The sequence below is a fragment of the Gracilinanus agilis genome, chromosome 1 (genome assembly GCF_016433145.1).
Source record: "Gracilinanus agilis isolate LMUSP501 chromosome 1, AgileGrace, whole genome shotgun sequence".
Classification (NCBI taxonomy): Eukaryota; Metazoa; Chordata; class Mammalia; order Didelphimorphia; family Didelphidae; genus Gracilinanus; species Gracilinanus agilis.
Window position 1 is genome coordinate 714,618,118 of NC_058130.1, and position 14,186 is coordinate 714,632,303.

General features: G+C 38.4%; 2 protein-coding genes across 14 annotated transcripts in view; one reads left to right on the forward strand and one right to left on the reverse strand.

The window, feature by feature from the left end:
• The window catches only part of SAFB (scaffold attachment factor B), a 37,839-nt gene extending 27,263 nt beyond the window's left edge, over positions 1-10,576 (reverse strand). For 2 of the 6 annotated variants that reach the window (XM_044670867.1, XM_044670849.1), the window contains exons 1-5: positions 10,326-10,576; positions 6,691-6,781; positions 4,905-4,972; positions 4,594-4,800; positions 3,171-3,233 (exon numbers count right to left, since the gene is read on the reverse strand). In XM_044670867.1, coding sequence (XP_044526802.1) covers positions 3,171-3,233; positions 4,594-4,800; positions 4,905-4,972; positions 6,691-6,781; positions 10,326-10,511 — 615 coding nt within the window. In that variant the 5' untranslated portion in view covers positions 10,512-10,576. Of the gene's footprint in view, positions 1-3,170; positions 3,234-4,593; positions 4,801-4,904; positions 4,973-6,690; positions 7,930-10,325 lie in introns of those variants that run through there. The other 4 variants (XM_044670840.1, XM_044670831.1, XM_044670858.1 and 1 more) reach the window with 4 other exon arrangements.
• Positions 10,577-11,036: 460 nt separating this feature from the next.
• The window catches only part of SAFB2 (scaffold attachment factor B2), a 38,906-nt gene continuing 35,756 nt past the window's right edge, over positions 11,037-14,186 (forward strand). For all 8 annotated transcript variants that reach the window (XM_044670907.1, XM_044670915.1, XM_044670923.1 and 5 more), the window contains exons 1-2: positions 11,037-11,237; positions 11,977-12,064. In XM_044670907.1, the coding sequence (XP_044526842.1) occupies positions 11,052-11,237; positions 11,977-12,064 (274 nt within the window). In that variant the 5' untranslated portion in view covers positions 11,037-11,051. The remainder of the gene's footprint in view (positions 11,238-11,976; positions 12,065-14,186) is intronic.

Genomic DNA, 14,186 nt, shown 5'->3' on the forward strand with positions numbered 1-14,186 from the left:
CTACAGTTAAAAAAAAAAATCAAAAATGGCAAACCAACAATTTTGAAAAATGCAAATTATGAAGCAAAAATGTTTTTAGTTATTGGTTCAGGTAAGGCAAATTGTTCACCTGGGGAAAGTCACTTCCAAGCAGGCAATGTCCCTTTTGCATGCAGTTGTCCCAAATTTTGGAGTACTATTAATAAGCAGGGACATAGCTCTTCAACAACAGTAAGTACTGTTAATAAACTTGAAATAGAATTTGCACAAATAAGCTCTCTCATCATCATAACTTTTCAAGCACTAATAATACACTATATTTCTGAAACCATGGTCAACTTTCAACAATTCAGATGAAGGTGGAGCAGAAATGTAGGTGATCTAACATGGCAAAGAATTTGAAAATTATTTTTATATGCCTTCAGGACATGTTTTTGTACTTACATTCAAGAACTAGCAAATCTGATGATCTGGCAATTAATGTTCAACAAAATAATAAAGTCCTATTATGAAGGCCCAAAGATCGGTTAGGGATAATCTCTTGGGCTTCCTTGTTTTACTATATTGTAGAAAGAAGGCTGAATTTGAAATCAAGAGGATCTGGGTTTAAATTTTAGTACTGTTTCTATCCACCAAATTATGAGCAATTTATTTCACCTCAGTTTCCTTATCTAGAAAATGAGATGGGTACACCAATTAATGTTTAAGTTCCCTTCTCTTTCTAACTGAAACCTATGAATCCTATGTTCTTTCAGAGCAGTGCAAAGTACCACTTTAGGTCAAGGTGCAATTTAAATAGCCTCAAGGTGGGGGGGAGGAAGGGGAAGAGAGGGAAAGTGAGGTTATGTTTAGATTTCAAGTATTATCTCTATGACAAGCAGGTACTGAGCAACAGTAAGGGTAAAAAGAATCCCTCAGGTCAATAAACAGTAAGTATGCAGTTAAGTGCTAATACACTTGGAATAAGATTGGCACAGATAAGTTCTAATGCAAGTATGAACTTGAACAACTATTCTAAGGCCTTAGGATTTCAGAAGCTGACTAGTCAAACCAACCCATGAATCTTGTTTGGGATTCTGGAAGATGTTTTAAAAACCATATTTGATTAAACTATTATACTGATAATCTACAAAATCTTAAATAATGAAAATACCCTGTAAAGGTCAGCTGAACCTCCAGTGAAATCTTCTGCTCAGCTTCTCTCTTGCCCCCTCCCCAATACAAACTAAGAACAGAGTATACCATTTCTGCCTGAGACAAAAACAAACTTAAAACAAGAATGGTTCCTGGTTCGTTGTTTCTTTGGGAGCAGATGCTTTGGCTCAATAATGTGGGAATAGAAATATAACACAAGATCTGTATGAGTTGACTGGGTACATCAAGTATATCCATAAAAATAGTTCACTAAAAAGTGATTTACATATAAGTGCTTAATAAATGCTTACTGAACCAAATATATCCAACAGTTGAAAGCAATGTTTTAACCTAAGGTAAATTTATTACCATAGTCTAAATTTCCGTAGGCTATATATAAACCATAACTAAAGAAAAGATGGATATTTAAACAATCCAGAGGAAAAAATTGGGCTATGTGTGCAAAGCAATATATCTTGGAATTCTTTTCATTTGATTTACTCACAAAGCCAAAATAATTTCTTATTCATCTTTGTATAATAGCAGTACCTTTCCTCAGACCATTTGACCTTGTTTCTGCACAGGCATCATGGCCATAATCCATGGACATGACTCCCTAGGAGAATTGGGTCTGTTGTTATCCTCAAAGTTAACAACTGACAAAACTGCTACTGATAAAGGGAGATAAAAGGCATCACTATCTGTCTTGCTACACCCTTAAGACTTAAAAAAAAAAAAAAAAAAAAAAATCCGTATCTTTCCTCTTGGAATCAATACTGTGTATTAGTTCCAAGGCAGAAGGGTGGCAAGGGCTAGGCAATGGGGATTAATTGACTTGCCCAGGGTCACACAGCTAGGAAGTGTCTGAGGTCAGATTTGAACCCAGGACCTTCTGTCTCTGGGCCTGGCTCCCAATTTATTGAGCCACCTAGCTGCCCCCACTCTTAGGCTTTATATGAGTAGACTATTAGAATATGAGCTCCCTGAATACAGGGAAGGTCTTAATTTTCTATTTAATCTCTAGTGCAGTGTTTTGCACACAGTAAATATTTAATAATTTTAAATAATTTTAATGCTTTTTCAATCATTCAGTCTACTAATCTTTGTGTGGAATGTATCTCTACCTTTAGAAAAGGCAAGTACCACTAAAAGCTTTTCCTTTTGCTGTTCTGTCAATACTTTGCCTAGATTATAATTCTATGATTTTCAGTCCCCTATCTCCAGTTATCAGGCTACCACCTTAATCTCATTTTAGCAAAGATAATCCCATTAAAGGCAAAGTTAAAAACTCCTGGCCAAGTAAAAACATCTAAAAAAATAAAATAAAATAAACTGAGTCTCAGGAAACATTTCCCCATCAGTTACAAGTGAGTCAATATTGTCTCCACCTAAATAGCAAGAAGTAAGAGAATAACAACTCTTTTCTACCCATTGTATGAGGGGAAGCTATAAAGAATGCTTGTTGCATAACTGGTATCACAAAAAATCTTAATGTCCCAATTTCAAGCAATTTAAGTGTTATTTAGATACCAAACTATGACATTTTTAACCTAGCTACCTTTCAAGACTTATTTTATATTATTATTTCACTCAACACAACTGTTATTTCAGCTCAATAAGCCTAATTAATTAGGCTTTCACTTTAGGAATGTCCATTACCCTTTCTGTCTATGATGTCCCTTGTTCCGTCTCCCACATGTCTGTATCTTTCACACTCATCTAAAGCTTCTTTTACAAAGTTTAACTTTCTTCAAGGCTTAGCTCAGGTGCCCCTGTCTACATGAGACCTTTTTTTTTTTTTTTAAAAAAAAGTTATCTCTGAGTACAATTTTAGCTTTTTGGTAGTTTTTAAGATTATGAAAATAAATCAGTCACAGAAACATTTGTGTACAAGTGGTTTTTGCAAGAAGAATTTTATCTCATGAAGGTAGGAAATGCTTGTTATCTTCATTTCCTAAGGGTACGTGACAGGTGCTTAATAAACACTGCTTGTTGCACACCACAAATTGAACCCACACCGTATAATAACTATTAAAATGGGCATATTAGAATTTTACCTGCACCACAGTGAAGTCAGATGATGAAGTATCTAAATTGTTTACACTCTCCTTGTCGGCCATCTGCAAAACAGAAGAGAGCATATTATTATTCATCAAAGGAATATTAAAACCTAGTGTTGAAAGTACCACCCAAAGTTCTTTATCCAAAATACATAAAAAGATATTATAAAGACACTGAACATCTATATTCAAGTTAAGTGCAGCCTTTGGCAAAGCAGATACTTCAGAAGGCAATACTATTATTCTGATAATCCTAGCATTCCTTAAGACACTTGCTTTGTACTGATTTATGAGCCATGTAAGAAAATCAGTGCTATTACTTCACATTCACACTTCATTTGGACTCCAAAACAACACATGTTCATCCGGACCACTTACCTTACCTTATTCACCATGTTTGAAGAACTTTAGATCTTTTTCTAAAATTAAAATCCAACTCAAATTGTTGTATGATGTACAAAAGTGTAAGTACAAAGACTGGACAAAATGAAGGCAATTCCAAAGCACATGATAGGCTTTGAAGGCCCTTTTGCAAGAGTTCCATATGCTCAATGGCAGAGTACAATACTGTAATGTATAACTTATTAAAAAAAAAACTTATTCACAATTTATATGTGAAATGTATAAAGATGTTTTGACTTCCTGAGGAAATGCCACATGGCTCATTTTTGACTATCTTTCATTCTGTGTAGATGATCAATATGGTGTACCTCACTTTTATGTGGCAGTGGTGTGGTGAAGAAAATACTGGCTCCTTATCCCTATTCTGTCACTGCTTCATGAAACTCTTGACAAACAATTGAAATTCTATGGGTCTCAGTCTCCTCAGTTGTAACTAGATCATGTCTTAAAATATTAATCTTTAAAATCTTATCTTTAAAATATTATAATTTTACATAAAGTACTGTCAGACTTACATGCAAATATAAGAGCTAGTAGACAAAATACATTCTCCCACCATTTCATAATTTAATCCCCCATTTTATGTTTCCAAAATGAAACAAGCCTTGAATATGTAAAGCTTAAAACAGCAATAATTATAGCCTTCTACACAAGGCTATACAACAACATAATTCTGAATTCTTCTTTTATTCCAACCTAATGATAGCACCCAGGCGAAGATGGTGCATTTGGCCCAACATTCAAAATATAAAAATCTAACGTATACAAAGGAATAGCACATAACCAGAGAGGCATTTAGCTAAAAGATACTACTTTTGAACAAAACAAGACCACTTTTGGGGGTGTTTTGCACTTATTGTTGTGTACCAGTATTATATTTCATTGGTCATTAAAAACAATTGGATTCCACACATTTAAGAGATGCATTCCACCAATGATGGTAGTTTTCAGGATTACCAAAATAACGCAGCCACAGAACCATTTTGGTACATTTTTGAGATGTTTCCAAGTTACCTACAGCATGTTCTGTAAGCTGATCTGGAAATTCCTTCATTTCTGCATCAGCATTTTCTTTACTATCAGATAGGGAGTCAAGAATATTATCAGCACTGTAGTCCTCTCCGCAATCTACAGCACTCCCATTATCTATTTCGGCTTCATCTAAGACACTGATATCCATCATGTCAATATCTCGAAAATTATCCAAACTTGTTTCAACATCTTCCTGTAAGAAGAAGAATGGGGGGAAGGGGAGGGAAAAGCATGTGATAGGTATCTGGATTAAAATGCTTAACTACTAAATTGCACCTTCAACAAGAATCTATATACCTGTTCATCTCCAGAGTTTTCCTCCAGTCCATTATCTTCAGCACCCTCTTCTTCTGCTTTTCGTCCTGCTGAAATAAGTTTGTAATGTGAAAAACTATAATAAAGAATTACCAGAGCAAATAATCCTCATTTTTATGTAGCTCAGTTAAACAAAAGCCAAGTGTTGCTTTTAAAGCTTTAATAAAATAATATAAAACATGAAATAAAATAATAAAATTTTAAATAAAATAATTTCAGCACTCCCTGAATTAAAACTGGTACTTATCACATGCGATAAGGTGATAGTAATGTTGAGATGTGTTCAAAGAGATGAATTTTTCCCTTCTTGGTGGGGAACTATAAGTTATGTAAGAGATGTTTTTTCAGTGCTAACTATTCCCCCCCCCAAGTGTTCACAAAAAATGCTTTTCCCTTTCAAAGGTTATAAAATTGAGTGTAGTCAGCAGACTAGCCCACAAATCTTTTCTGAACCCTTAATGTACTTGAAAAAGAACTCCCGATAGTGTAATGTGTTAGTATTGAATACTAGAGTCCAGTTACATTATGAGTTAACATAATTTAGCCTAGATTAAAAAAAATCTAAGCAATATCTGTCACATTGCATCTAAGGATAAAGATGTTCTAATGGGTATTCTAATTTAAAAGATCTGACTTACAAATAGGCTTCTGGAACACATGTGAGTATATGCAGTTATAATGTAATACAATCACATAAACTAGTGAGAATTTTAAATATATATATATATATATACATATATATATATATATATATATATATTTTTTAATGAAGGAATATCCGAGAGGTTTTGTCACTTTAGGAACAAATAAATATCAACTCCTCCTAAGACTTCAAAATAGAAAAGCTAGTAAGTAAATAATTTTTTCACTTGAGTCCACAACTTAGAGGACATTTATGTATCTCCTTGGCATTATGTTACTGTCTTACAAATACTTACAATGTACCTTAAACATCTTCCTTTAACTGATTTCAAAGGAAAAGACTCTTTCAATAAGATAGAACAAGAACTATAATGTCATTAGTATAGGGACCTCCCAGATAAGGGAAGTTCTTGATTGGTGACTAAAATGATTAGAAGACCCTTAAATTTTGCAACATGAACACAACTAATTTAAAACAGGGACGGGGATAACTGAAGGGATTCAAATTGTTTAGCTTACTTCCCTGAAGAGATTCTAGGGTCTGGCAAGAAAGGGATCAGTCTTCTTTCTAACACTCCTAACTCCCAAGACAGGGACTTGGCCTTTGGCTTTTGCCCCTAACTGGTACCCAATAAATGTTTGTTAAATTAATGTTGGTTTATCCCTGAAATAACTGTAGTTGAATAGGTCTATGTTCTTATATAGTCCCAATTCACTGCTATAGAACATTTTATTTATGTTTACTACCAGAAGTAATTTTGTTAAGTCAAAGCAAAAGGAAAGAGCCAACTAAATCTGATAGTTAGATAAGATTGGACATAATAAATTCCTAAGGGCATTGAGGTTCACCTAGTGAAGGAAATGAATGCAACAGGGAATTTATCTTTAACATCTACTTTTTTTTTAATACTCCCATGATTACCTTTGATTCCATGGGAACCAAATACATCATATGGAAGGTGGCAAAACTCAAATGCCTCACTTTAGCACAATATTAATCTGATTAAAGAAGCAAGATTCATACTCAAAAGTAAAACATATTAGAAAAAAGAAAATGAAGCCACAAAGCACATTTTGAACTTGGTTATTAAAGTCAGATTATTGTATGATTATTATATAATAATACCTTTGTTGCTGGGTCTCTTTGGAGTTGTTTTCTTGCTTCCTTCGGATGTAATTTCAATTTCATCAGGATTTCCCCCTTCATCTTCAATTGCCTATTAGAAATAGAGTGATGTTGACCAAAATGACAGTACATAAACTTTAAATACAGTTCCTGATTACTTCCTTTAAAAATGAACAGTAATCAAAATAATTTTATTAGCTTTATAGTGAGCATTTCTGTATAAAATCATTTGAAGGCATTTCTTTTTTTTTTTTTATTTTTTTTTTACTTGTAAAATAGGAGAACTAGACTATAGGTCACCTAAAATTCCTTGTAGCTCTAAATCTATCAGAAATGTAATTAAGCACTATTAAAATTCAAATTATTATAAACTCAAATTGCATCTGGCCCTGAGATCTATACTAGAAAGTAAGCAATCTAAAGATGTCAAGAGGAGCTAAATTGACTTTCAGTTTCTAAGCATTTATTTTTGGGGTGTCCTGTCCCCTCTCCCCTCCAGACAGTAATCTTTTGGCATAAAAAGCTTTTTTTGGCCAGTTGAGCCTACAATAAACATGGCGCAAAGGGAGAGGGTTCATGTGGTGTAGAGAACTCTCAGGTGAGCAAACTTCTCCTACTAATTCAAGCCAGCACCTTCTTTACAAAGGAAAGAGTTGTCAAAGAACTGAGAGGTTGAGGGACAGGGTCAGTTTAGGTTCAGATTTGGGCCTTTCTGAGGCTAGGCCTGTTTCCAATTGATGACAGAGACAATCCAAAAGTCACTCTCTCTGTAGTCTTCTATTAGAGTTAGGTAAACCACCAAGTGTGCCATAGTTTCATGTAGGGGTTGGGCAAGATGGCTGCTGAGTTCTCTTCTAATTCTAACATTCTGTGATTACCAGAAAGTACGGGAAATGTTCAATCGACTCCTGAGAGCTGATTTTATTACCTTAAGTTTTACTGATGACAGTGAAACCTCATTTCATTATTTTCTTTATGTGTAAAATTGTAGAGAACTCATGCATTTACCATGAGTGGGGTAATAAGTTTTAATGAACTTGGGAGTAGGGTTTATTGAGCATGTCAAAATTTATAAACAAAGTGAAAGTTAATTGCATAATCTTGAAGGTAAAGGCTTTTGTTTGAAGAGGTATACTATAGTGGGAACAGTTTTGAAAACAAGAGTCAGGAAACATATGGGTTTAAATCCCACCTGACATTTATCAGTTGTATGACTTCATTTCTGAGCCCAAGTTTTTTCATCAGTAAAATGGGAATAATGACAAAATCATTATTTGTCTTTGTATCTTCAGTGCCCAGAACATGCTTATATACTGAATGTATACTGAAATTAATTTAAAACATCCATTTTTCCTAGTGCTAGATTTACCCTAGAAATTGTCTTTAAAAGCATTTGTACCTCCTCTGGGAAGCAACCAAGGGAATTACACCAATTGGCCCAACTTTAAAAAACAACAACAACAAAAACCCCCAAAACTTCAACATCATTAAGAACTGAGTAATAAGCTGACTCTAGGCATTGCCTATGGCAAGATGGAGAACATCAATCATCCCAAAAGCTGGAGATCTGTACTCTCATACTCATTTTTTTCATGTGAAATAAGGTTATATAAAGGATATGCCCTTGAAGGGGAAAAAAGTCACAAAAAGTCAATGGGGTGTCTTGTTTCTGATAATGGTCTAATGTGTAAAGAATACTAGATTTCTTGACTAGAAGTGTCACAAACTTTAACTTTTATCTTTGGATCTAATACTTTAGCTCTCATCTTGGTTGCCCCCCACAACATTGAACAAATTGGATGACTAAGTATGTTTCTTTCAAATGGGGATAACACTGGCTTACTTTCCTGGGATGTAACCCCACTATTCATCTCCCACTGTTACCAACAGAAGGCAAGGTTGGTGTCTCTCTTTTATTAAAAATTGCTTGTGACCCTGGGCAAGTCACTCAACTCCTACTGCCTACCCCTTACCCCTCTTCTTTGGAATCAATACACAGTATTGATTCTAAGACAGAAGGCAAAGGTTAAAAAAAAACAACAAACAAAAACAGCTAACTACAGCTGAAGAAATCATTTCATCCCTAAGATTAACCCTTTTTACTGGTGATGCTTTGCATGTTATCTCCATACATGTGGAATCCCCCACTCCCCCAATTGAACTTAAGCTTCTAGAAGGCAAAACTGTTTTGTTTTTGTATTCCCAGTACCTAGTAGGGGCTGGGACCTAGGTAGCATTTAAAGCCTAAGGAAACCAATTGAATGGCAAGGGCTCAAAAATGTTTTTTTTTTCATTAAATGGCTGAAGGACAGGAAATGAGAGCTCATGAAACCATGTAAAGTGTTATTACCATAATCATGATGGAGGCGGGAAGAGTTTGCAGGTAGATCTCACCACACTTCTTTGCTAATATATCCACAGTGGCTTCTTATTGCCCCTGTAATGTTCAAATTCCTTTTCCTGGCACTCAAGTCCCTCCACAATCTGGCTCCACTCTTATCGTAGTTACTCCCTCCTATGAACTCTCTGCTCCAGCCACATCGGATTACTTTGCTCCCAATACACAGTGAGCTCTCAAACCTCTAGAGACAAGGCAGCACAATAATAATTTGGCACTAGGGTGGGACTAGGATTTATATTGTAGGTCTACTTACTAGCTGTGTGAACTTAGGAAGCTACTTTACCTCTCTGGGTCTCAATTTCCTCACCTGTAAAATGAGATTCAGTTCAACAAACATTTTATTAAATGTAGCTATCAAGAACGAGCATTGCTAGGTGGGAAGAAGGCAAAGACCAAATCAAAACAGCTGCTGCCCTCAACATTCAACTGCTTAGATTATTTTAAGATTCTACTCTAAATGGCAGGATCCTAATCAATGATCTTTGCTCACATTGTTCCCAAGTCTTAGGATGTCCTTCTTAAAATCCAACTCATGCCACACCTCCTCCAGTAACCCAACTTAGTCCCTTTCCCTCGGGCCCACCAAGATATTTCTTTTCAGACCACCCACCGCACTATATTTAGTATTTATTTTAGCCCAAGTATCACATCTAAAGCTGCCTCCAAGCCTCTCCGCCCTCCTCGACCCAATTTGATTATAAAAACTCCAAGGAAACCCGGGCCATCTCAGCACCCATTTCCTTTCTCTCCCAAGATCTGCCCAAAGAGTTATAAATTTGTTTTCCTCTGACGAAGCCTATGGTCTCCTCACTAGATTTAGAGCATACAAAATTACCAAAAGAACCCAATGATATTGAGATCAAGTGGTAATTCTCCTCGTTCCAAGTTCCATCGATTCCTCCCCACCCCCCCTGCCGAAATTCTTTCACGGATCCTAGACTAGGAATCCCCGGCTTTGAGGGCTCCAGCTCCCGGTAGGCAGAACTTCTGAGCCTGCCCTCCACAAGTCTCCGGACCTAGGAGACGGGGCTGGGCGGGGCGCGCGGAGCTCCGCGGGCAGGGGAGGGGACAGCGAGGAGGGCGCTATGGCGGGGGAGCTCGAGGGCCCGCCCAGCCCCCAGCGCGCGTGCGCGGCGAGGCTCGCGGCTATGGCGACCCGGCCACTCTTTCAACTCCCCCTCCCCCCATCCATTCTCCCGACCCTCACACACAGCTAGGCCCGAGGAGGCTCCACCTTCTTGAGCCGGTCCATCAGGACGCTCTTGTTGCCGCCGCTATCCAGGTTTCGCTTCTTCAGCTCGGCCCTGAGGTCAATCACTCGCAGGTCGCTTAGCCGCCGGGTCCCGGTCTCTGAGGAGGCGGAGCTGAGCCCTGCCGTGACAGAACTGGAATCGCCTGCGCCTGACAGAATCTCCGCCATCCCGAAGGGTCCTTCCTCCGCTGCCCAACTAGCACGATTCGGGCGACTGCCACAGCTAGGAACACAAAATGGCGCCGCCTGCGAGGGAGCGGCACCAGCCTCCCCCACCCGTGGCGTCACTGCGCGCGCGCCGAGAAGGTGGTTCTTTTCGAGAGCCCCCCCCACTAAACCTCAAGGCGCATGCGTCGGTCTTGTCTGTAACCAGGAAGGGAGCTTCACGGTCGAGGTGCGCAGGCGCTTAAAACCCAAGCAAACTCCCTCCCCTAACTAGTAGAGCACATGCGCAGCACAACTTGGGGGGGCGGGGTCATCGAAACGATTGTGTATCACGTGGGTGGTTGCGTGCTGTCCTACCGTACGCAAATGCAAACGCCCTCGGGGAGGGGGTGGGTGGGAAACACCAAGTCGGTTGGTGCGCATGCGTAACCGGAAAGGAGGCAGGCTAGTGCGTTTTTCTCGCAAACGGCGCCATTTTGTGTTCGGAACTGCCGCAGCGGCTGCTGTGTGTAAGGTGGACAGCAAAGACAGGGGGCACCCAGGATGGCAGAGGCTCTGTCAGGGGCAGGCGATTCGGGTTCTGGCTCGGCGGGTCTCGGCTCCGCTTCCTCGGAGACCGGGACCCGGCGGCTCAGCGACCTGCGAGTGATCGACCTCCGGGCCGAGCTGAAGAAGCGGAACCTGGACACCGGCGGCAACAAGAGCGTCCTGATGGACCGACTCAAAAAGGTGAGGCACCGGGACACATCCGGGGCCCAGGGACTCGGTTTCGAGGGGGAGGGTGGAGGATATGAATCTGGTGCGTGGGTTTCTTGGCGCGCACGCGTGATGGAGGCAAGGGTAAGAGGGGCACGCGCCCATTGCTCGGGTCGTGGCACCTCTGCTCCGGTTGCGCTCCTCCCTCCTGGCAACCCTTGTCAACTTGCCCACCTCATCCCCACCAAAAACTTGGGAACCTTCTTGGGTTCCTGGAACGTCTATGTGTAATGGAAGTTCGTGTCGGAGTAGGAGAGGGAGAGAAGTAGGGAGTAAGTATAAGTACTTGATATTCTAGGACTCTGGCCACTGTTCATTCTCAAACCGGCTTGAAGTTTTCGTATACAGTCACGACCCTTTGACATTTTGCCCTGAACAGTGCTCCTCGCTCACGAGATACAAAGTTCGACCTGTTGGTTTCTAATGAAATTTAAAAAAAGGGGAGGTGGGTGGTGTTTATGTGTTGTACAGGTAAATGAACGTCCTGAGTTTAGGTCCCATGTCCGAGAAATGTAAATCATCACCTCAAACGAATATGAGCCATTTGGGAATGTGATAAGTGAAGTTACCTGACTGATTTCTGGGCTTTCTGCCCAGTTTGACCAGCAGAACAAGAGTCAGGGAACGGGATGATTACAGGGAAAGTTTATTGCTTATAAAGTACATAATGTTATGCATCTAATAAGCTCTCACGAAAATAATATCTTAATAGGCCATTGAGGAAGAAGGGGGCGATCCTGATGAAATTGAGATTGCATCAGAAGCTTCGAGCAAGAAAATTACAAAGAGACATGTCAAAGGTAGGTGTATAAACTCAACATCGAGGTTTTGCAGAACTGGAGAAGGCAGAGAATATTTTTTCCATTTTTGTTTTGGCTGTATTGTAAACAGATTAATGTAGTTTTGATTTGTATTTTTAAAAAGTGAGTTTAGATTAGCATTTAGTTAAACACAGGCAGGTGCTTTTAACAGCCCACGGGCTCATAGCATTACCAGCTTTCTTTAATAATCTTGTTCTTGATAATGGCAACTGCTTTCATTTTCATGTGGCTTCTACATAAAAAGTTAAGTACTTTGACTTATGTTATCTCATTGATCTTGACCATATCTTTGAAATAGTTGGGTAAGGTGGAATTTATTGCTTATTTTCAAATGAGGAAGCTCAGAGGTCAATCTACTTGTTCTAAGAAAAAACAAATTTTAGTCAATTGAATAGCACTTTGCCGTGAATTAACTTATAAAGAATTAACTTATAAAGTCCTTTGAAAATAGTGTATCCATAAGAACACTTGACAAATACTTTGGATTGTCAAAGAATATTGTTACTTTCTTTTTTCCTCCCAAATTTTGACCTATTTTAGGATTGATGAACTAGTGTAGGCTAGCATATTGTGATTTTGATATGGGTCACTTATATTCTATTGTGTACAATTTTAGCTTTCCTGTCCAAGACACATTATATAAATATTACTATTATTATGACTTTACATAGTAACATTTTTAAGCTCATATGGCATTTTACTGTTTTTTCTTCCTTTAATATGTTTTATTTTGAACTTAAACACCAAAAATGAACATTTCCATTAATACCGAATATCATATATGAAACAAACTCCATACTGCTTTAAAAAAAAACACCCTAAAATATCTTATTTTCTAAACTGTCTGTGCTTCCTTTTAAACATTCTTTTAAACACTCTCTTCCCGCATGCGCATTAAAAAAAAAAATTCTTTACTTTCTGTCTTAGAATAGATACTAAATATCTCTTCCTAGACAGAAGAGTGGGTAAGGGCTAGACAAATGGGATTTAAATGACTTGCCCAGGGTCACCCAGTTAGGAAGTATCTGAGGCCAGATTTGAACCCAGGTTCTCCTGACTCCAGATCTGGGGCTCTATCCACTTTGCCCCCTGCATGTGCATTTTAAAAATTGTTTTTAGTTGCCCTCCCTTTTTGGACATTATTTCTAACTTCTTTCTTCCCAATTAAAAACTGAGGGAAAAAAAACACCCTTGTAACAAATAAGTATAGTCAATCAGGCAAAGGGATTGTCATAGTGGCTATACCCCTAAATGGTATGTCTCCTCTTATAGCTTGAGTCTCTCACCTCAGGAATTGGTCAGGAGGTAGGTAACATGCTTTACCATATGTACATTGGAGAACTGATTGAAAGACAAGAACTCATCAATTCAGTGACCAAAGTTTTTTCTTTTACAGTATTGTTGTCTTTGTATGAATTATTCTGGTTCTGTTTCCTTTACATCAATTCATACTACACAGGATTTTCTGCAGTCTTTTTTGTTATTTCTTAGAGTAAAATACTGTTATATTACATTTCATATACCATAATTTGTTCAGCCATTGATGGGTATCCTCTTAGATTGTAATTCTTTTTTCCCCATCTTTTTAATCTACTTCCCTCCCTACTCCCCCCACTTTACTGTCAATAAGATTCACTTGTGGGTGTTTGAACACCTCTTGGAATTATCTTCCCTCCTAACAACTCTCCTATCCCTGTCCCTGCTTGTTTCTTTCCTCGTTGGTGTCTGTACATTCAGCCCTACTTTATCCATTTCATATGAATGAGCTTCATCAGATGCTTGCTCCCCCTATTGCTTTCTCCATGTTTTTATACTCTTCTCATGCACTCCAACTATGAAAATAGCAAGTCTTTCCCTTTACTTTCTCAGTGGTGTATTTCTTATACTTTCTCTTTCCCTTCTTAAATATCAGTCTACTTTCCAAAGCAAATTTTATTTTTTAGTTATCTAGCATTTTTTTCTCCCTATCCACCTCCCTTCTTCCATTGGGGGAAAAAAAAACCAAACCCTGTGACAAATATGAATAGTTGGGGAAAACAAGTTACTTCATTGGCTGAATCCAAGAAAAATATAATCATTTTGCACCCTGAATCCTTCACCT